This window comes from Pituophis catenifer, unplaced genomic scaffold (genome assembly GCF_029215685.1).
Source record: "Pituophis catenifer annectens isolate HBS135680 unplaced genomic scaffold, rPitCat1.0.hap2 SCAF_1, whole genome shotgun sequence".
Lineage (NCBI taxonomy): Eukaryota > Metazoa > Chordata > Lepidosauria > Squamata > Colubridae > Pituophis > Pituophis catenifer.
Genome location: NW_027256881.1, coordinates 78,588,070 through 78,612,266, shown reverse-complemented (window position 1 = coordinate 78,612,266; position 24,197 = coordinate 78,588,070). Strand labels below are relative to the sequence as shown.

The window sequence follows — 24,197 nt, the reverse complement described above, 5'->3', positions numbered from 1 at the left end:
ACTTGGAGATATGCGCACCATTCAAGTTCAATTCCTTCCTCATTTTTTTTTTTTAATTTGATTTATATGCCGCCCTTCTCCGGAGACTCAGGGCGGCTTACAATGCGCTAAGCAATTTATTCTTTCAATTTATTCCTGGATTTCAATTCTCCTCTTTCATTTAACAATTTTTTGTATGTAACTACTCTTCCTGACTTAATAAAATTTGGGTGTAAAAGCATCTCCAATGTCGATATCCAATTCGGAACTTCCATATAATTACACTGCTTAGTTTTAACCCACACGTCTAAAGATGCCCATCTGATAAAATACTTCTGGAAGTACCAGTGAACCTTGTATTTCTCTTCCCAGAGGATAGCGTCCCACCCTATCTGCATGTCATGGCCTTCCAGCATTAACAGCCTCCTATTTTTTAGATGTATCCAGTCACTCACCTATACAAGTGTTGCTCCTTGATATTTTTTTCAGTCTGGAAGGCCAAATCCCCCTCTTTCCTTAGCATCCTGTAATAGTTTTAGTTTGATTCTCGGTTTTCTACCTTGCCAAATGAATTTCAATATAATTTTGTTCAAATTTGTAAAAAAAATCCTTTTTTAATCTGATTGGTATGCAATGAAATAGAAAGAATATGTTGGGTAAAACATTCATCTTTATGGTTGCAATTCTTCCCATAAAGGAAAGTTGCAAATTTTTCCACCTATCTAAATCCATTTTAATTTGTTCAATTAACTTATTGTAGTTGTCCGCTTTGAGTGTAATACATCTCGCAGTCATTTGAATTCCTAAATACCTCACTTTTTTTTGTCTGAATGTTTAGTTTCCCAGCCAATTCCTTTTCTTGCAATTTAGTCATATTTTTTACTAGCATTTCTGTTTTCTCCTTATTTATTAATCCCACTACTTCCCCATATTCTCCCAGTATTTCCATTAGCCTTACAGCAGACTGTAGCGGCTCTTCTATGATAAAGACAAGGTTGTCTGCGAAGGCCTGTACTTTAAAATTTTCTTTCTTAATTTCTAAACCTTTAATTTGGTCATCTTCCTGAATTATTCTAGTCAAAATTTCTAATGATAGTATAAACAATAGCAGCAATAGTGGACAACCTTGCCTTGTGCCTTTTTGAATTTGGAAATTTTTAGTTGTTTCTCCATTAATTACTACTTTGGCTTCCTGTTTCGAATAAATTGCTTTAAACATGTTTATAAAATTCTCACCAAATTCCATATAATTTAGCTGGTTCAACATAAACTCCCAAACATTGTCAAACGCTTTTTGTACGTCAACAAATATTAACACCATTTGCTTTTCATTGTGTACCTCTAAGATATCTAATATGGTCCTAACATTATTTCTTATTTGCCTTTTGGGCAAAAAGCCATTCTGATCAGTATGAATAAATTCTTCCCAAAATTGTTTTAGTCTTTCGGCCATTATTGTCATGAAAATTTTGTAATCTGAATTTAATAATGATATGGGCCTATAGTTTTTAATAAGTGTCAGATTGGAATTCTCCTTGGGAATCAGTGTAATGGTCATTTCTCTCCATGAGGCCGGTGTCTTTGCATCTTTCAATACTTCATTAAATACCTCTAGCAATATGGAGCTTAATGTCTCTTGATGGTTTTTGTATATTTCTGAAGGTAGTCCATTGGGGCCTGGCGTTTTGTTAATTTTTTGTTTTTTGATTGCCTCCATTAATTCTAAAGGTGTTATTTCCTTGTTCAGCATATCTTTAACATCTTCCGAAACTTTGGGCAATTCTGCTTTCCAAAGGTATTGTAAAATCTTTTCTTCACCTATACATTCCTCTTCTTTATACAAATTTTTTAAAAACTCATATGTCACATTTTTCTTTCCTTCGTTCTGATGTATTATCTTTCCCTCATCATTGCATTGTTTAATAATCCATCTCCTATCTTTCTGTTTTTTCAATCTGTATGCCAGCCAACGCACCGGTTTATTCGCATTTTCAAAAAAGTTTTGTTTACTAATTTTTATTTGCTGTGCCAAACTTTCCTTCTCGATAATATTCAGTTAATGTTTAATTATGTCAATTTGTTGTTTCACATCCCGGCTTTGTGGTTCCTTTTGTAATTCTGTCTCAGATCTACTAAGTTCTTCTTCCAAACTTTATAGTCCTGGTTCTTGAAGGCTCATGCTAATACAGTGAACAAAGAGTAAGATTTAGTGACCAACACTTTATTTGTATAATTTTTCACAAGCATTATTTGGTCTGCTTTAGTGGCTTATACTATCTTTTAAAAACCACTATGAATCACTGTGGCAGAGGGAACAACATATGGATACTCTTACCCATTAACTTGGTCAACAGGTCATCTCTTCTTTAGGGTTAATGTCTTTGTTTTATTACCATATATTGAGCATGCTTTTTCAAACCAAGCTTCATGTTCGTTTTAATTTTTTTCTGCACTTATCATCACTAAAATGAAAACTACTAGGAGTAAAATTTACTTTTGCCTGGAAAATTAAAGGGGCATGTGTTGATACTACCATACTAACTGTATGCCATTATGAATACGAATATTTTAATTCCTCTGTAGTTTTGTAAGGCTTAGTACAAATTTCTCCATATGACATTCACTTAGATTTCCAAATATCGTCCCATTCAACAGAATTTACTGCAGTTTTTCGAACTGATGGAAATAATGACTGCATTTTGTTCCGAAATTCATTCATCTAAAAAAAAAAAAAGATAAAAAAATGTAAAACCACAACATCAAACCATAAATTCACTGCATTGATAGTACTCTCCTTCTCTCCTTCTATTTTGAGTAAACATACACACACACAAAAACAAGTTTTTCTTTATTCATCAATCATCAGGAACAAAACAATGGATTGGTTATTTGGTGTAACTAGGATGTAATATATTCCTGTTTGAAACAAATCAAATGAAAGTCAAGCTAGTTTGTAAATTCGTCTTATAAAAATTATCACTTCTGGTAGTGGGTTTAAACTTCTGGCTATAAAGAAATCTGGTTAATATCAATTATAATAAACATGTATTTTGTTGCATCTTAGCCATGATAAACCATGAAAGAGACTTAAAATTTATGCAACAGAGAAAATCAGAAAAAAATCTTAGTTACAAATAAATACAAACTTAGTATTTTAAGTGTTGCTCCTGCACTATCATCAAAATTAAAGATCCCACTGATTTTTGGTTAGGACTGCCAATTACCAGCTTTGACCAATATACCAACTGTATCCTTTCAGGGATAGTCTAGTTATTATCTATACATTGGAAACTCACCCTTAGATTATAAAGCACTTTGAATGGGACAATCGTTCCAACTGTGCAGACTGTGATGGGTTGGTTAGTGAACTGAATGCTTATATAAATTACACTTCTTTTGAAGCAACTGCACTGGCTGTTAATTACTGTAACTCGCAAGTCGGGTTTAAATTTCTGCTTATGGCCTAGAACAGGGATCTCCAACCTTGGCAACTTTAAGACTTGTGGACTTCAGCTCTCAGAACTCCTCAGCCAGCTAGCTGAGGAACTTTTTTTTTTGTAAAATTTTTTGAAGTTAAGGAATTGCATTCATGTCAATAATAAACAAAACAGTGGCTGGAAACTTCATGGATTCTATTTGAAACTGCATAATAGAGAACAGGATATAAGTATAAAGAAACAGGGAAACAATTAGAAATTAAACTGGAAAGTAAAATTTATCACTCCCCAAAACCTCATTAAAAAGTGAACATTAATTTTATTACATTCTGATGAAATGCCAAAAATGTGAACTCCAGCATTATTTTTTACTTTAGGCTGAGGTGAATTATTTGAACTCTACACCACATTTGTTTTGTCATCTCAGTAATGTGAAAGACAACTCTCTGGAGTGAACTTCGCTTTGGGAATGAAGGAAAGAAGGAAGGAAGGAAGGAAGGAAGGAAGGAAGGAAGGAAGGAAGGAAGGAAGGAAGGAAGGAAGGAAGATCCCAATTTGTCTCCTTGGGAAAGACATACACACAGAACAACTGAGCCTCTTCAAACTGTCAACCTTTTTACCATAAAAGATAAATAATTATTTTTCCCATTTTAACCATTCATTCATCAGCAGACAAATATAAAGGCCCTCTTAAGTGTTTTTTATTCCATCCTGCCTTTTAAAAGTAGATAAGCGAAACAAAGCAGGTGAAGAGAATGCAAACTCTGCTATTACAGAGAGATTAGGCATCTGTTCATACTAGTCTGATTGGGGTGGAAAAGAGTGAAAAGGAGATTCCTGAAAGGCTCTACCTTTACAAAATTCTGCAGAGACCATATTAGATCTTGGCTAGTTGCACTCTATCTCTAGGGTTTGGAGCAGGTGACAACTTTTTTTTAATGACACAGGCAAAATCAGATGCTAATTAAAATGGAATTAATTAGCCAATTACCTCTTTTTAAGGTAAGCTGTTTAACATAAACTGATGAATGTCAAAGCCCAAAGGAAAAATGATCAGGTTTATGAAACTGGTTAACTCCTAAGGAAGAAAAAGTGCTAGGTAGGTAAGAATGAGACAGTAACTGAGGCTGTGTCTTCGCTGCTGAAACTCTGCTTGCAGGCAGGGTGGATACAACCAAAAATATGCCCTCTCACCATTTAAAAAGATTGTAGATGATTAGGTAAAGGAGGTCCTAGTCATCTGATACTTGTTACATTAAAAACAGTCTTGAATTGTATCTAGAAGACTTTGGGACACAAACTCATATGTTGGTTTCCGGACAGGATGTGCCACGATCAGAACTTCTGACTACAGCATGTTTTTCTCCTGCCTAGGTTACTGATGACATCAAAGCTGCATGGAGACCATAATTCCTACAACACTGTTTTAGAATATCAAACTATGTAGTAAGGCTGTATTATTACTATTATCCTTCTCATCTTTCCTATTACCTATTCCTTTAGCATCTTATGATTATCAACTTTGTTGTTTGTATGTTGATTGCTTCTATTTTGTATCCTATGACTATCACAAAGTGGTTTAGCTTATGATTTATGATGATTGTATTATGATTGGGATCATGATTTATCACTATTGCTTGTTTGTACACCGAGAGCTTATGAAGCTGGAGACAAATTCCTTGTGTTGGTCCAATCACACTTGGCCAATAAAGAATTCTATTTTATTTGGAATACTTAACATCTGCTGTAGTTTCTTGGGTTTTGAAACTTTTTGAATTTTCTTTCATTTTGTTAAAATGTTTTGATTGTTAAATCATACTCTGGGTTACCAAATAGGGGTAATATATGTAATATTAATAAATTAAATAATTAAATAAATAAAACATGTTATATTTGTAAATATAACAAATAAGGTTAAACAATTAATTTCCCTTTTAATTAGACACAGTGGAAGTAGTCAAAGCCTTCCTATTCACAGCAGTTCTAAAGGTTAATGTATTATACAAAACAAAGATGTTATGAATTTTGTCACAAAGACAATATATTATAAGGTCACGGAATCCCTCCCCAGTCTGGTTTGCACCCACCATCTGTATATGTGCAGTCTTCATTATAATTTGTTTTTTCTTTAAAGGTCATAAATATTTTATGACTCATCCTTGCTATAAAATAAATGATAGTATCTGTTTTGTGAAGGGATTACAAAACTGATTTATGAAAACTATCATGATGAAAAGAGTCTTCATTACTTATTTCATGTTGCTTTCTAATTGCCATAGACCACTACAAATTATGAAAGCTTTTTGTTTCTTCTTTTTTTTTTATCTTTAACAAAAACATTAGCTAGGTGAGGCAGATACAGAAATGTTCCTGAAGCTGGCAAGTGTTACAACTGCAGCTTTAATTAAATACGAAGATACATTGCTTATTTCCTCTGGCTAAAAATAAATTACCACAATGCTGCTGGAAAACGATTACACATTTCTATCAAGTGGTTCTTCTGTTGATATAATGTAGCTATTATCATTGTATGGCAATTAAATTAAAACTGGCACAAAGATTGTAACGATTATGTATGTTCCTTTAAAGTAACACATTTGTGAAAATCCTTGCAATTAGACTACAGTTATTTAGAAAAGGGGGGGAAAAACTTTGCTGACTTAAGACATAAGCACTTTTGTACAATTCGTCTTTCACAGTAAATTTGCAAACAAACTGACCCTGTTCTAAATAGTACAAACATTTCTGGAGAGACGAAGGCTAAGTCAGGAAACGCACAATAATCTTACACTTTGGATTTGGTGGATACTTTATTCTGATTTGAACAATACAGAAGCTTGGCAAATTTTGACATATGTCCTTGTCCTTTACAAAAACAAAAAACACATGCTATGCTTTTTTAGGGTAGAAAAGCGGTAATGTACTCATAGGCTTTATTTTCTCCTTCTCAAACCAATACAAATTTCAAAGCAAACATAAAGCCATAGGAGAAGGAACTAAGACAGATAGGCCAGGAGAGGTTGAGCATCTCATAATCTAATTTCAACTTCATGAACTTATATACATTTATCAGCTCAATGTAAATGTCAGATTATTATGATGCTACTTTAAATCTGAGAAAACAAATTAGCTATAGTAAGACAATGTACTTACTTGTTGGCTTCTGAATGTAAGGCTAAATAATGAAGGCATCTCAGTGCCATCTGTTCCTATATATCACAATCTGTACTTTTGCCATACAATACAACATATAGGTAGTCCTCAACTTACAACCATTCATTTAGTGACCATTCAAAGCTACAACACTGTAAAATGTGATTTATGAACATTTTTCACCCTTGTAAGCACTGCAGCATCTCTGTGGTCATGTGATCAAACTCCAGACACTTGGCAACTGGCATGTATTTATGACAGTTGCAGTGCCCCAGGTTAGTACGATCTCCTTTTGGGATCCTCTGACAAGCGAAGTCAATGTGAAAGCCAGGTTCATTTAACAACCGTGTTACTAACAATTGAAATGATTTAATTAACAACTGCATCAAGAAAGGTTGTAAAATGGGGCAAAACTCACTTAACAACTGTCCTGCTTAGCACTGGAAATTTTGGACTCTATTGTAGTCATAAGCCAAGGACTACCTGTACCAAGTTAGAGAAAAACTATTTTCACCTAACCTAATCATTAAATAAACCCAGTAGACCAAGACTAAAAATATAACCAAGAGACAGAAAGAATTATCATAAATTAAAATCCACTAAATTAAAACATTCTTAGAAAAGAATTGCTTTCAAATGCCAGAAAAGAAGGGTAGAACAATATGGATTTGCTTCTCAAAGAGGGAATTCCATCTTTCAAGAAGTGGAACAGAGAAAGTTCTCAGCTACTTTGAATCAGATGTTCCTTAGCTAACAATACCATTGTCTACCTCTCATTAACAGATCATTAAAGATAGGCAGATCTACACCATAGAAGTTAAAAACTCTAAGGAAAATCAACATTTTGTCATAAACAGAATTAGTCCATATACACAGTAAAGGAATCACATGATCTCAACATCTTGCTGCCAAAAGAACTGGACAGAGATGGCATTCTTAACTGTCTAAGATGTCTGAGACATCTTCTAGGGGGTTACTGTGTTCAATGAAAAAGCAACTCACATGGATATGGTTATGACCAGATTTAATCACAAAAGGATTAAGCAGTTGCACAAGCAAAGATGAGGAAAAGCAATCCACAGTTCACATCACAATACTGGATAGCAAAACTGAGTACATGGTCACTCCAGACTGTGAACTCAATCTGGCACAGACAATAGTTCTAAATAGTTTAAAATAGTTCTAGGTTTGCATTCATAATCCTGGTCCAGGTTTATTTTTAACCTACAGCATCTTCTTCTTTGGAACATTTTCATCTTCATTCATTTGAAACAGAAAATTGGTTAAACAGGTCTGTGACTTCCCATTGTTTCAGCATCTACTCCCAAGGCAATTTAGCGTAAAGTGCACGCTTTTTAAAGTTTTGTATCTAGTTCATGCCCTGATTTATTAAGGTTCTGAATATTGTAAATGCAACACTTTTTCAATTATGTAAACTTGTATGAGATGATAAAGAAAAACAATGCATCAAAATCTAAAACTCTGTGAAGGTTGTCCTATCTCCTCTCTTGCCAGCAGGTGTAGCTGTAGTGCTACAAAGGACTTTCCTAGGCATCTTCTTCAACTGCATCCAAGATAAATGATTGCATCATTCTGTTTTTATTTTTCATTTTAATAAAAGTCTTAATTTTCCTAGTAAGACTTATTTTATGAAAGGCTACCTAATGATAATGAATGTCACTATGATCTGTCTCTGAAGATCCTAGGCTATCTAAGGCAATCAGAACACCTACAGTTATTCTTTCCATTCTAACATCTGTGCCAACAATGTTGATGACTAATGTCTTTAGGGGTTGGGCTGGGGACCATTCCAATTTTCTCTCTCATTACCTTTTGGTTTAAACAGATGTTGTAATCATCATGACTCATAATGTAGCTACTGAATATGATCGCTAAATGTCTACTGGTAGCCAAATTATTTTTTGATAATCCTACGTCCATCTGACAGATGGTTAACTTAAAGAACACCAGATTGTCCTTTCTTATATATTTTATGAAGTATTGCTTCTTGTAAGAATCTCTTCAGGTTCAGCTGGGGAGAAGTGTATGAGATCTCTATGGTGAAGTTATTTTCCTTCATTGTTTTAGAATAGTTTTACACCTCAAAAATAAATTTTTGTGGAGCTTCTTGTTTTCTCTCTATTTCCTACACTAGAAGATGCATACTAGATGTAAGACTGGACTCATATCTGCTAAACGTTTGTCATTTGTGATTATACCACAATTGCTGGATTCACACAAGAAGCTAAATAAAGATAAAATAAAACCTTAAGCACTATGTGAATCCAAGCACCTTCACATGCAGCCTTTCAGAGGTGGGTTTCAGCAGATTCTGGCCAGTTCTGGAGAACCGGTAGCAGAAATTTTGAGTAGTTCGGAGAACCGGTAAATACCATTTATGACTGGCCCTGCCCCCATCTATTCTCTGCCTCTCGAGTCCCAGCTGATCGGGAGGAAATTGGGATTTTGCAGTAACCTTCCCTTGGATTGGGGAGAGAATGGAGATTTTACAGTATCCTTCCCTTGGAGTGGGGTGGGAATGGAGATTTTACAGTATTCTTCCTCTGCCACACCAAGCCACGCCCACCAAGCCACACCCACAGAACTGGTAGTAAAAAAATTTGAAACCCACCACTGCAACCTTTGTACCATTCTCGGATGGCATCACATCTCTGCAAGCCTACTTCATAATCCCCATGTGATATCTGAGATGACCGAAAGTCTTGGGAAGGAGATTTTGGACTGGAATGTCATAGTCCTGCAGAGCCCAGGTTTCTACTGGTAGAGCTCCTTTCTCAGCCTGCCTCCCAGGTTCTCCTCCTTGTCCCAATAAAGCTTCACCTGTGCCACATCATCTTTTCAACTTAGCAGAGAAGCAAGCAGCTCTTACACAGCCGATACAGTGACCCTCCAATCTCTCCTCAAATCAAAGAACAAGCAGAACATGAACTGAAGGTACAAAAAGAATGTGGGGCGCCAAGCTCCAATTTCTCCTGGGGAAAATGCTGATCAGCTCCGGTGAATTTTTAGCATTTCAATTCAGCAGCAATGAGGATCCCTCTGAGGCAGCTAGGACCTTTTTCTAAGGCTTTGGGGAATGAAAACTGTATGTCAAGACAATCAAATTGTGTTTTCATCAGACCAGCTAAAGGATCAGCTGTTTTTTTTAGAAATATACGCTGATGGCCCTGAGCAACAAAGCTTACCACTTCCCCAGAGCATTATTACTTCCATAATGTTTACTACCTCAGAGAACAATGCATCAATTTAACAGATCCAAATTCTATTTATGAAATAAAAAGTGAATTTTCAACACCCCTAAAGCTCTTACTCATGAAAATGCTTTTCTTTTTCTTTTCAGACCTGACTAAGGCAGACTAAAAAAAGGCAATATTTTTTTTTTTTACTAACATTTTGTCTCATATTGAGATTCTTCTAAATAGCTAATATACGATGATGTAATCTGTTAATTGGCTCTTAATTCCTTAAGGGAGCACTGCCTATGTCTTTTGTATGATATTTCTGGTGTGCAATTGAGTCTACTAGTTTGCCTAACCATTTGGGGCAAACAACATTTACTCCCAAAGTAGCACCTGTAGCTAATTACCACAATCTATGTATTACGTGTACAACCTTGCATACAAACATCTCTCTCTTATTTATTTATTTATTTTTTTTAGATTCACAGGACAAATAAAACACATGCTGTACTAATAACATAGCCATGTGCAGAGTTAAATGCAGTGCAATCTTCCAGGTGCTGCTCAACCACACTTTCCAGAATCTCCATCCATTATAATCTTTGGTGAAGGATGCTGGGATTTGCAGTTCAGCAATATCTAAAGCACCAAAGGCTCTTCACCCTTAATCAGAGTTGCTTAACAACTGACAACTGATTATGGCTATGATTTGACAGTGGGGAAAATCCTGTGTACATGCATAAAAGTGGCGTACCCAGAATTTAAGGATAATCCTATTTTCTGTTCCTGAATCCTATCGGATTTTTCTCTATTTTTTGCAGCAACTTCACCTTTGCAATTATTTACCATTTCACCTACACATTCTCACATTCCCATATAGCAAGGGCATTTGTAGGTGCATATTCTATTATGCTGTCAAGTTTTATTTGGATGGGCCAATTAAAAAAGTAAATGTACAAATTTATTTGAATTAAAAAATACAGAAGGAGCATGCCACTGTGGTTTTTTGAGATTAAAAAAATAATTCTCTGTCCTACAATTCTCCAAGTAATATGCCCTACTCACTTTCCTGACATCAAAAGAAGCTTTAAACCAAAACCCTGTAGTGTAGACCAGGGGTCTCCAACTTTGGCAACTTTAAGACTTGTGGACTTCAATTCCCATTGAACTCTGGGAATTGAAGTCCACAAGTCTTAAAGTTGCCAAGGTTGGCAACCCCTGGTGTAGATTATGCTGTTTAATATGATCTTATAGAAAATCAACATTATTTCTTAAGTAGCCAAACCAATCAGTGATAGTTTCAAACTCTATTCCAATAAAAATATCTCTTTGCAACATGACTAATAATCATTGATAATGGAGCTAGAAGAAATCTACTGTAGGTTGTTTTTATCACTCTTATTGCAGGTTTTTGCTACTATTCCAACATTTGAAAAATGTGGAAAAAATATTGCTTAAGATAACAGAAGTGGACAGATTATGCTGCTTCCCACATTTCAGAGAACCAGAGAAGAATTAAAGAAATTCAATATTGGACAGAAAGTGTATCCTAATGGCTCATCCCCATAGATTATAGAAACTCAGTGCTTATCAAATTATACCGTGTTAGACTCAGAATAAGTTTAGAATAGAATATTCTAATGTTCCTATATATGACTCAGTGTCATTGCTATGAGATGGAGGAGCATATAATTGTTTAAAAAAATAAACCAAACGCTGCAAATAGATGTTTTTCATAATTTTTTTTGTTTGCAGAATAGTAGCCCAAATCTTGCAAGCATTGTTATATTCCCCTTAGAACTATATAATTACTGCTAATAAATGTATAAAACTTTACAAGCAGTTGCTAGACAAAAAATATTATATTACTGGCAATTCCCTCCCTCTCTAAGGCTGCTACAAAATTCAAACTTCAGTTTTTGTTTTAAAAGAGAATGCTGAACCATGTATTGGTAATTACAGCTACCAGATCTGGCCAACCAAAATATAGATGGCCACTAGATGGTATCAAAGAAAAACAGAACTTTCTAACTCTTTGTTGCCATCTAGTGATGATCCAGATTTTTGTAGCCCCAATTTGGTTGCCCTGATACAATAAACATTAGTAGATACTAAAAACATATTGTTTATGGAACCCAATCTCACTTTACAAGTCTGCCTTTCTGATATATTTCAACTACAAAATACAGGGTTATCTTTTTACAATACAGGTAGTCCTCAACTTACAACCACAATTGAGCCCAGAATTTATGACGCTATGCGAGAAGTGAATTTTGTCCCATTTTTATGACTTTTCTCGCCACATTTATTAAGTGAATCACTGCAGTTGTTATGTTAGTAACACGGTTGTTAAGTGAATCCGGCTTCCCCATTGATTTTGCTTGTCAGATGGTTGCAAAAGATGATCACATGACCCCGGGACACTGCAACCGTCATAAATGTGAATCAGTTGTCAAGCATCTGAATGTAAATCATGTGACCATGGGGATGCTGCAATGGTCATAACTGTGAAAAATGGTCATAAATCACTTTTTTCATTGCTATTGTAACTTTGAATGGTCACTAAACGAACTGCTGTAAGTCGAGGACTACCTGTATTAGTTTGGGAGGATTCATAGACATCCCCTGTAAAGCTGCTTTCCCTTTCAACACAATGCACCAAAAGATCAGCTATCTCATTAACAGCCATGGACTACTGAAGTAATATCACTGAAACTTTAATGGTAAGAAGGATACAAATAAAACTAGAAGATGAGTGGGTAGGTAGGTGGGGACTTTTCAACATCAATGTAGCATGCGAGATTTCTGATCTAATTTTCCAATGATCACAAGCTCCTTTATATATTCTTTCTTTTTTAAAAAAACTTATATAATAGATGCATTCTCATTAGTTTGTTACGGTTTTAAAATAATAGGTTGGGATATTTTTGGTTTGGGAGGAAAGAAGAAAAAGGTTAAGATCATGCTTCACATTTTGAACTGTTGTAAGTTGAGGACTACCTGTATGTAACCTGGGACACTGTTCCTAGTCAAACTTGCTTCTAAAAACTGTGTTGTTTTATCCTTATTTATCTTCTCCTCTTAGCTGGTAAACAACTTAGGAAGTGACCATCAAGAGTCAAGTTAATACTGTGTTCAAAATATTCTACTCCCAAGCAAATCAGGAATAGTAAGCCAACTTTCTGATTGTTGGCCACTGTAAGAAGCAAAATGCTGAACCAAGATGGGCCTTGGCCTCATCCAGCAGAGCCATGCTTAACCTCTTATGCAGAGAAAGGACAAAAGCCTTGTGTGTGAATCAATTCTCATTACCTAAATATAAGGAACACATCATGCTAAACCATGGTTTGTTAAATAAATCGGTGTTACTTGGATTCATAGTTTGTATTAAGTCATAAAAGGGAGGGAGTGTTGATTGGAGGAGAATATTTATCCTGGATGCTTAAGCTTACTAGATTGTAGGGCTTCTGTTACTGTAACCCACCAGGAGTTTAGAAAGCTCTGCAGCAGACTAATTTCATAAATAAGCAAACAAATCATAATAGCTGCATTCACATACCTAACCTGGCCCTCCCAAACACCGTAGTTTCCTGAAGTGTACTCACCATGCTGCAATTAAAACAAACAAATCCCAACTCTATACATATTTTTAACTATTTTCCATATTTATCCTTTTTTTAAAATCTAATTTAGTCTTCTGCTTTCACAGGTTTGCTTCTTTTTGGCTATTTGCTGGTTCTTCATTTTATTGAGCAGTCCATGCAAATATACACTGTGAGATCCCAGGAGTGGGATTTATATAATTCAGTTTTCTCACTAATTTCCCCCTAAATAATAATAAAAAAAAGTTTCATACACACAAGATTGCCTACATAAACAAAAATGTGAAAATGCTTATTGAATTTATGGAATTTCTAAAGCACCAAAGCATGCAACATTAGTTGAAGATACTTACATTGTGAACACCCAAAGCCTTCCAGATAGCAAAGCTAATCAATGCAACTCCACTCCAGGCATAGAGTGAACCCCATCCAAGGGCCCGTAAAGCAAGGGAAGAGCCACTTTCTGGCAAAGCTGCCGTGGCAATTACACCCTAGAATAATATATTTTTAAGTGAAGGAAAACAGATTACTTGTGAACATACATAAACAAAAAGCACTGAAGAAATTATATGATATTAACTTTTCCCTATCATTGTGTAAAAGCTCTTAATTTCTCCAAATACTAATACCACTAAAAATTATGGTTACAGGAGGGAAACATATTTATTCCCTCCTCTAAAGTATCTTCCTTTAAAGATCTGTTAATGGCATATGGCATCTGTTAACACATGGCAATTAAAGCATATCACCATGTTAAGTGTTTATGGAGATTTATTTATTTATTTATTGGTTCGATTTATATGCCGCCCTTTTCCGGAAACTCAGTGTGGCTTACAATGCGTTAAGCAATAGCCTTCATACTTTTGTATATACCTGCTTAGTAGGGCTTTCCCCCCCCCCCCAAAGCGGTGTTCTTTTTTATACAAAGTCAGCTTATTGCCCCCACAAACCGGGTCCTCATTTTACCTACCTTCAAAAGGATGGAAGGCTGAGTCAACCTTGAGCCTGGTGAGATTTGAACTTGCAATAATTGCAGGCAGCTGGTGTTATCTTAACAGTGCTTTAGTCTGCTGCACCACCAAGGCTCTTAGTCATTCTCAGTCATCCAGGTCATGGTTGTCTCAAAGGTGTTTTTTTCAAAAGGCATCTGGAATTTCTTTATATTTCCTTGAAGATGTTTCGCTTCTCATCCAAGAAGCTTCATCGGTTCTCACAATTAATTAATAATTAATTAAGCCTAGATGAGAAGCGAAGCATCTTCAAAGAAAAACAAAGAAAGTCCAGTTGCCTTTTGAAATAGCACCTTTGAGACTATCAACATGTAAGTTTCCAATTTCTTTTACAGGCCCATTAATAAACTATATGTTTTAAAGGCAGATAAAAATGGGTCACCATTCATAAATGTATGATTCATGAATGTTTTTATTCTCAGCAGTTTTTTCAACAGCTAGATAACTTTACCAGACCTTTAAGTAAGAGAGTTATTGAAGAGAGTCAATCTCCAAAAGTACTTTAGAGATACAATTTGGAGAAGTGGTCAGAGTAACACAAACTACCAAACTAGGTTACTGTTACAGTGTCTGGTATTGCTATTTTAAATGTTTATTTTATTATTTATTGAACGTTTTCATAGATGGCCGTCTCCTCTGTAAAAATACCCAACAAAAACGCAACAATTGATTTTGTTATGTATAAGATAAGAATGTGGAGATAATACATCAAAGGAATTTTTCAATTTTTTATCATGAAAAGAGAGAGTTAAAATGAAATATGGTATGGGAATTTCTGCAAAAATGAATGCCTCAGAAGAACAATAATGGAAAACTGCTGACCTGGGCTTATTAACTCAGGAATGTCTGCTCATGAGAGAACTCCTTGAGGGGATAAAATACCCAAATAACTGTGTCATTCATAATAAAATGCTGTCATATGATGTACACAAAAGCTACTTAGAACCTCAAAACAAGTGTTGAAAATATGGCTGGAGAAAGACATTTTGGACTTTTCCCTGGTGGTACAGAAAAGATCTCATTGATAAAAGGAGGAAGGAGCCACTATTTTAAGAGAGTTTTGGTCACATGCTTGTTATTGTTTGCCTAGAGGGCTTTTTAAAAAAAATCAACTTAGTTGATTTTTGTTCTTCATATAAGTACATCACCATTAGTCCTAGCAGAATTCTTGACCTTCCTCCCCAAATATGTATAATTTAGTAACATTACTTTAAAAATTTGCTTTGCTCAATGATGGCAAGTCATGGGTGAAAATATTATGGGGGGGGGATCTAAATTTAATCTCTTATGTAGCTATTTTAGGCTACCAGTTTCATATCTCTAAGAGAACTATTTTGAAGATTAGAAAGTACATTTTATTACTGCTTAAGGTTCTGTAATTATGATTCTTTATTCTCCTCCTAAATAATATAAAGTCCACTGGTATTCAGACAGAAATTTAATCTATTAACAGAAATAAAAATTAGCTGAATAAGCAACGACACATGTTTTTCATGCCTTATACCAGTTTTATTAAACAAATGATTGTTACAAATACTTGCATAACAAAGACTTTATACTAGTTCAGTACACTGGATCCCCTTAAGTCTGGTTTGAGTATTAAGTTGAATCACTTTTGACTCACCTGTGATATATTTAAAACCACCCTAAAATTAGTAGTTGTTTCAAGATATAATTTTGTAGTGTTGTAGGCAATTTGGTTCCCCCTTTTCAAGAATTCGTGCCTCACCTACTTACACCTGCCTTAACAGGTCTTTCAAGGGGGAAAGGTGGCGTGGCAGTTTTGCAGCTCTTTATCCCCATCGTATAGCACTACATGGACTCTTTTGGCATACAGTTAGACAAAAGACCACAAAATGAAATAAGAGTACAGAAGCTAGGTGTAAGCTAGCTTCATTTTATTTCTTTTTTGTATGGAAAAGGGGAATAGGAGGAAGCTTTCTTTCTCCCAAGATTATAAAATTTAAGAAGATTAATTATTTCTTGCTCATTTTTTGTTCTGCTAGATGGATCAGCATTATCAATAATCTTCAGGCATTTTGAGGAATTGAGGAGTGAAAATAGCAGAAGTGTTCAACATCAAGAAGCAGCTAGGTAATTTGTTAAAGGATGAAATAGACAAGCCATCTTTCAGTTAAAAGTATCTTAGATCATTTAATATAGGAAAAGACCCTCAACATATGTCCACTGGGGGAAATAGCAGGAGTCCTTACACCATCCTGGACAAAGGTTGCCCAATTTTTTCTTCAAGACCTCTAGCGATGGAGCACCCACAGTGCTGAGAGCAAGCTGTTCCATTGATTAACCATTTTTACTGTCAGGAAATTCCAGGTTGGATCTCCCTCTGACAAGCTTCCACCCATTGCTATTTTTCCTGCCCACAAGTGCTATGGAGAATAAATCAACACCCTCTTCTCTGTGACAGCCCTTCAAGTATTGGAAGAGTGCTATCACATTTTCTCTGAGCCTTTTCTTCGTTAAGTTAAACATACCTAGTTCCCTCAGTTATTCATTATGATTTAGCCTCTAGACCCCTTATCATCTTTGTTGCTCTTCGCTGCACTCTTTCTAGGGCCTCAGGATCTTTTTTGAATCATGGTGACCAAAACTGGACACAGTTACAATTAAGGGAAAATATATCTAAGTAAAAACAATTGTTTGCTTAAAGTTTTTATTTCTTTATTGATATTATTTAAAAAGGATCGTTCCTACAGGACCATTGGTGGTAATAATCATGAAAGGCTTGTAATAGGGTGGGAAGAAAAGGCAAAATTTCTGTTTTGGTTTAGAATTCACAATTTAGTATAATTTCACTATATCGTCACTATCTCAATCTGAAATCATCTTTTTCAGTGGCAAACCTGATTGCTATAAGCAGAGCTTGGTGAATTGGAAGTTCCAGAGCACATAGCATTAATGTTCAGAGTCTGGGCAGGAAACTTTCTCAGTGGTTTTTATACACAGCCTCATGGTAGAAAAAAACAGGATATAAATTAGTAGTCTATGTTACAATGACATCAATGATATCAGGACTGGATTTCTGGAATTATATTTGAACTCCAGCTGATAATAATAAATACCAATCATTGTTCTATTTATCATGCTTAATTTCACAAAGATCTGTATTCCACCCACAAAACAGAGTTCAACAAAATGCCTCCTGGTTCAAAGCTTAGGAGACTGTAACTTTAGACTTAACCCTGTTCCATTTATTTTAGCTTTCATTTTTACCTATATTTTCTTTTAAATCCCCCCCCCCCAAAAAGCTGTTCTCTTAGCAGGCACCTACCTACAGTAACTTATATAGTATTGTATCTTATTATATATCATACTGCATAATATATCTATATTGCATCACTATTATTCCATTATGACACACTTTTGAAATATCAGAACTGCACAAGAACTTCAAATAAACTAACCTTATTGAACCAATTGGGACTTTTCTTTTTCGTCACAGCAAGTGTCATACCAAAACCTGCTATCATTCCTGCAGTAGCAACGGAAGCAAGAAAAAGCCCACCTGCCAAGGATAGAAAGCAAGGAAAGATTAAATTATCAATTCCATTTTATGATATCATGAAAAAAGGAGATCTATAAATCTCTATTTGAAACAAAAGCCTTTTAGTACTGACTAGAGGAAAAAAATATCAAACTGTCACAATTGCCAAAATATGCATGATAGCTTATTTATTATACACAGGTTAAAAACAACAGAACAAAAGGATATATAACAATTGGAATTGTTAAACCAACTGTTAGGAATAGCCAACACTCCAGAAGATTAAGATACAGAAGGATTTTGACAGTCTTGAACATTGGGTGCTATCTAATAAAATGTAATTCAATGGTGAAAGAAGTAATGTTCTACATTTAGGCAAAAAAAATCAAATGCATATAGTATAGGTGGTACCTGGCTCAACAGTAGTAGTTGTGAGACTGATCTTGGCGTCCTAGTGGACAATCGCTTAAATATGAGCCAGCAGTATGCTACAGCTGCCTAAAAAGCCAATGCAGTCATAGTCTGCATTAACAGAGGGATAGAACAGAGGGATAGAATCAAGACCATGTGATGTGATAATGGTAAGATCACACTTGAAATACTGCATCCAGTTTTGGTCACCAAGATGTAAAAAAGATGTTCAGACTGTAGAAAGAGTGCAGAGAAGAGCAACAAAGGTAATTAGGGACTGGAGGCTAAAACATATAAAGAATGATTGCTGGAATTGGGTATGTCTAGTAGAAAGAAAAGAAGAATTAGAGATGACATAATAGCAGGGTTCCAATATTTAAGGGATTGCCATAAAGAAGAAGGAGCCCATCTATTGTCCAAAGCATCTGAAGGCAGGACAAGAAGCAATGGATGGAAAATAATCAAGGAGAGAAGCAACCTAGAACTAAGCAGAAATTTCCTGACAGCGGAACGACTTGCCTCCAGAAGTCATGGATGCTCCAACATTTGTCTGAAATGGTATAGGGTTTCCTGCCTGAGCAGGAACTCTGTTATTCTGTTAATTAGCACAACATGGCATTTTAAATCTCCAGATTGTTTGGGAGATTATGTAAAGTGACTGTCCAAAGTATGCTCCTGGTACAAATTCTAAGTGCAGAAGTGTGAATTTGGAATGAATTTGACTTTCTATATTTATCAATAAACAACTTTTCTCGGGAGGAAGATTAGTAAGAAGTACAGTTAAATAATAACCTAATACATTAAAGTGTTTCTGGTGCCATTACTACACTTTCCTACATATTACTACCACTAGTTTCTTTCTCTGAAGGAAACACCATTTCCATTTTCAGCTTATAAAACTGTGCCATTGAACAGCTGAGACTGAAATTTGGGTGTCTTTATATTGGAATAATTACTGTTATACATTATTTGGGATCTCTCTTATTTTATGAAAGCAACCTCTCTTTAGAAAAGAAGTATACATTGATTTCACTAAGTTCACCCATGAAAATGTATTACCGCAGAATCAACAGTCTGCTTGTGATTAAAAACAGAAAAATCCACCCAACTTTCTACTGGGCCTACATCCAGACTGTAAAAGAGCCTACCGATATTTACATGTCCATAAGATGGTTACACAAAAAACAAAATTGTTACACAAAAATAATCTATGCTTCAAAGAAAATGTTCCATCACATCTTCCAAAATGAAGGAGATCAGATAGATTTATTTATTTATTTATTTATTTATTTATTTATTTATTTATTTATTATTTTACTTCTGCCTCTATTTTTCACATTGTACCTAATTATTGTTTATTTTGGTCAATTAAGCTAACACAGATTTATCTAGTTCTGAGCTTCTTGAAGCAGAAAGTTTGTCCTTCGGAATTCAATTAATGCCACGTGTTCAAATTATATTTACATGTAGGAATAAATCAATGCCCAACTAAATCAGATGCATTGTTTTTCATGGATGAAACTGGTCTCATTAATATTGCAAACATTAAAGTACAACCCTAATCAAGAGCCATGATTTAATTATATAAAATAAGCTTCCAACTTATTCACGTATTCACATCTTCTCCAGCTATTTCTTAAGAATAAAAGGTAAATTAAAGCTTGATAATTTCCCCTCAACTTTCATAATCTCCGGAGCCAAAAAAGGAAGTTTCCAAAATCGAAATATAAAATAGTTGGAGCCTCTAGGTTCAGGGAACCTCTAAAATAGCTGAACTATTAAATCCACCTATATCAATCGATAGGCGCACACACCGGCACACACACAAAATCGCATTTCCCCCCCTTTCTTTCTTCATCCCATTAGGATGAACTTTACCTAACTAAACCGTAGACATCCTCTGTCCAAAGGTGCTTTTTCAAAAGTTGCCTCTTGAAAAAGCACCTTTGGGACAACCATGATCTGGATGACTGAGAATCTCCATATACATTTAAACATCCTGTGGTCTCCTGGTAAGGGGAGCAGGACGTCTGAGCTACCTAAATATCTGGTTCTTACGGAAACTGATTTTAATGGAAAGAAATCAGGTTCCGTGTGAGATGAGGTTGAATCCTTCAAACACGTGCAGCAATGAAGAAGCGGGACGCTCGCTGTGCAAAAACTGCTCCTTGAGGATACTTCAGTACGACTTCGCCTAATTCCCGCCTGACTCCAGAGGTTAAGAGCTGGGTTTCAAAAACTCAGGAAGACCCCTTCAATTCGGCAACGTCGCGTTCCCAAGAATTGCCCCCTTTTTTCACGTGTTTGTAACTTAGCCGCTGGCAGCAAGTGACCTTTGATTGCGAAACGTCGCTGTCGCTGCTCGTCTTCGGTCGGGGTCGTGACGAGATCAGGGCTCCCCGAAGCCTGAAGCGTTCGCGTATCGGCGACCCCCAAAAGGGGACCCCGCGTATCTGCTTCTGGGGCAAGCGGCCCCATACTCGGAGGAACTTCAGGGCCTGGGAGGGAAGTATCCGAGCCTCCCCTCCACAGCTACCCGGATGGAGATGGAGATGGAGGCGGACTCGCGTTTTTCTGCTGCCGGGATCAGCGGCGGAAACAATCGGCGATTTGGCGGCTGCTTTTTGCCGTGCGGATGGTGGAGGCGTCCTCGAAGTTTTGGCTGTGATTTGTTAGGTTTTGTGTTGGTGAAAGGATAGAGGATAAATTCCAGTGGAATTAGAGGGCCTTACTCCAAGTGTTTAAGTGGTGTAGGGTAAGACATTCCTGAAACCAGTAAGCTTCAGAATGAGGTCCTCCGAAATCAATGGGAGGGATGGGGTGGCTTTAAAAAAAAGCGCTTTTTCTACAATTGTGTTAATTATATCGGGATAAGCAGCACCACTTTTTAATGCATTGGTCCTCCTGCAGCAGTTATACCAACAACAACAACCTTTTTAAAAAATATGTGAATTACCTTGGATGAACCAAATGATCAATACAAAAGTGCTTGAGATCAGTTTCTGAGATTGAATGGGTACATAAGGTTTTTAAGACAGGCAAGATAAATCCCTCATGGCTCATGTTCTATGTGTTAATTTATAGCAAAGTAAGCATTATGAATGCAGTACAAAAGGGCAAGGGGTGGCCAGTATAATGGTCTTCTTTGGTTGAAGGGGAAGATACTCAAGGCTAAGGCATTTTTACAAGTCCTTTATGAACATCATCCAGATTCTGATTGCACTTCCACAATTAAGATGAACATATTGTCCCTAAATCCTGAGGCTGATGCTCAGCCCCTTGTAGTTGATGGTAAAGGCATAAAGAAGTCACGTACACATCCTTTTAGTGTCTAAGTGTGAGGGAGTTCTGATCTGAAAAAACACAGTTTACAAACATTCTGGTGAAACAGTTGAGTTTTTCCCATTTTATTTGTAATGTATCCAGGATGGGAAACTTAGTTTCTCTGAGAGATTGTTTACTTCTGTCAGTCCTGCTAGGTAGGCCAGGAAGTCAACTCCACAAGAAAATTAAAACTACTTTTATTGAGATTAGCTATAATCATATGATCTTGGAAGTCTGACTGCTACACCTTTGCCCCCTTCTAGTTCTCTGATGAAACTAGGCAGGTGCCTGCTTGAGCTAAATGCTATCTTGTACAGTAGTTCTGGACTTTAAAAAAATGTCAGTTCCTTTTGTCTAGATAAGAATTATTGAACGATTACTATCATGAGCAGGTTTAGTCTACAGACAATTTCACAAAAATCAAAGCAGCTCATTTTCTTTTTCTTTTTAAATGCTGATGAGGCAAAGGAGATTCAGACATTCACTAGCCATGTCAGATTGCATCATTTTAGCTATTAAATCAAGCCTTTTAGTAATGTTATTGCTTCTGAATATAATCAGTAATTAATCAAATTCATGTGCAGACATGGAGTATTCTAAATCAGATAGACTTTGACTTTGTCTAAATCTCTTTAATAAAGTGCTTCTCAAACATAAAAGTAAGATCAGATAATGTATCACAGTCAGATTGTGATGTGGCTCATGCTTGCTTCCTTCGATAAATTGCAAGGTCACAGGGATCATAAGAAAAATTTCTAGCAAAATTATAATTATAAAGATTATTGAAGAAGAAAAATACAGTGAAAAGACAAAATTTAAAAAAAATCTATGTCTCCCCATACCCCAATTTCAAAGTTATTCCTGAAGTCAACAAAGGAAACAGTATGGTCCCAAAAATTGACTTTTAAAGTAACAATGTTTCTTTTTACTTGTGATCACACAATCTGTGCATACGAACAATAATTTACAGATAACTTTCATGAATTAAATGAAGTCAACACATTTCATCGAAAGTGCCATTACTTCCTTGATTTCAAGAAATCCTAAGTATTTGGAAGACGTTACATTTGTTATATGGACTTATTTGAAGCAGATTGATTTCCTGAAGTTCTAGTGTGAGCATGACTGGTGAATTATCAATTGGTCTTGACTCTTACTGATCATATAGATTTCTCCATGACAATTGGCACCTAACTCGAGAATTGAATGACATATGTTTTTGTACTAAGCGGTATTTTAGACTAAATTCTGGGATTAGAATTTACAATGAGCTGCAACAGTCCAATAATACTTTCTCTGATGTCATTCATCTGATAACTTTCCAAATGTCCACACTGAATAATTTTTTGTTTGGGGATGAATAGAATAGCAAATGTAATGTCTATTTTCGTCTATAAATGCTTTATGATCATCACATCACTGGATTAGAATTGAGCCCTTTTGCCTCTCTAATTTTAGAAACTCTAACTAGAGTTTCTCTCTAATTTTCTAAGTTATTAAGCAGTTATTGTAACTGCACATTTATTGCACAGTCTTACACCTGAATCATTCTCAGAGTGTTTACCCTGTTGCTATATTCCATGCGAGTCTAGCACAGGGCATTCTGGGTTATTTTCTTCATTCCTTTCATCCTCATCCTCTGGCAGTTCTTGGGATACAATCATGTTTCTCTGTGTCATAGTATGTGTCTGTATGTATGTATATGCATAATGGTTATCTTTTGAGAGCTGAATGCAGCGAAATTTCATTTTAATGTATGATGATTACATTTAAAGTGACAATAAAGGATTCTATTCTATTCCATTCCATTCATGTTTAGTAGTGTTTTCTTTCTTCCCTCGACATTATTTTTGCTGGGTATATGAACTGTTTTAATCCACCTTTTGGTTATTGATGTAGTCAGGGTTGTGATCTGTCCAGCTCCAATTTTCCCCTTTAGCAGTCATGGGCATGTCCTTCCCCACAGTTGCCAAGTGCTGTCCTCTGTGACCATTTTCTCTTAAACTCCAGGAGAGACAAGAAACATAATTTCTGTATAGGAATATAGTATGCCCACAAAATGCCTGAATGGCACTTGACCTATTTTTTTAGTTCAGTGTTCTTTTGAACAAGTGCTAGTCTGTGCTGTTGAAAAGATTGAGATGACTTCAGGGAAGGAATGCTATTTAATAATTTTCTCTGTGGCATACCATGGAAGCAAAAGTTAGATTGTGAAGGAACAGGCTAGAAAGAGTATTGATGCTTTTGAACTTTGGAGTTGGAGAAAACTCCTGAAAGTAGCATGGACATCCAAGAAAACAAAGAAATAGAACTCAGAATTCTCATGTGAGGAATAAATGATCAGGCTTAAATTACTCAATTGGGCCATGTTACACAAAGACCAATGGCTCAGCCGGTATAAACTCTGAATTTATCAACTAGAAAGCTGACAGCCCAGGTTCAAACCCCAGCACCATACGATGGGGTGAGCTCCTATTACCTGTCCCAGCTTCTGCTCACCTAGCAGTTCAAAACCATGTGAGTAGATAAATAGGTACCACTTTGGTGGGAAGGTAACAGCTTTTTATGTGCCTTGGTGT

At 35.8% G+C, this 24,197-nt stretch overlaps 1 protein-coding gene across 2 annotated transcripts; it reads right to left on the bottom strand.

Annotated features, from left to right (window-relative positions):
• Window positions 1-1,332: 1,332 nt before the first annotated feature.
• Window positions 1,333-20,819, bottom strand: TMEM242 (transmembrane protein 242). Of its 2 annotated transcripts, none has more exons than XM_070932634.1 (4): window positions 20,628-20,819; window positions 17,804-17,904; window positions 13,725-13,862; window positions 1,333-2,159 (listed from the first exon to the last, which is right to left on the bottom strand). In XM_070932634.1, exons 1-4 carry the CDS (start codon window positions 20,770-20,772, stop codon window positions 2,112-2,114), a joined length of 432 nt encoding a protein of 143 aa, XP_070788735.1. In that variant the 5' UTR covers window positions 20,773-20,819; the 3' UTR covers window positions 1,333-2,111. The 2 variants fall into 2 exon arrangements, with proteins under 2 accessions (XP_070788735.1, XP_070788734.1); XM_070932633.1 differs by lacking the exon at window positions 1,333-2,159 and adding an exon at window positions 2,173-2,698.
• Window positions 20,820-24,197: the final 3,378 nt, after the last annotated feature.

Excerpts from the sequence above, each read along its gene's own strand:
- TMEM242 (XM_070932633.1), bottom strand. The coding sequence starts at position 20,772 with ATGGGGCCGCTTGCCCCAGAAGCAGATACGCGGGGTCCCCTTTTGGGG. Across the intron at positions 17,905-20,627 it reads GCGACGTTTCGCAATCAAAG|GTGGGCTTTTTCTTGCTTCC; the intron begins GTCACTTGCTGC and ends TATCCTTGGCAG. Across the intron at positions 13,863-17,803 it reads GTCCCAATTGGTTCAATAAG|GGTGTAATTGCCACGGCAGC; the intron begins GTTAGTTTATTT and ends ATATTATTCTAG.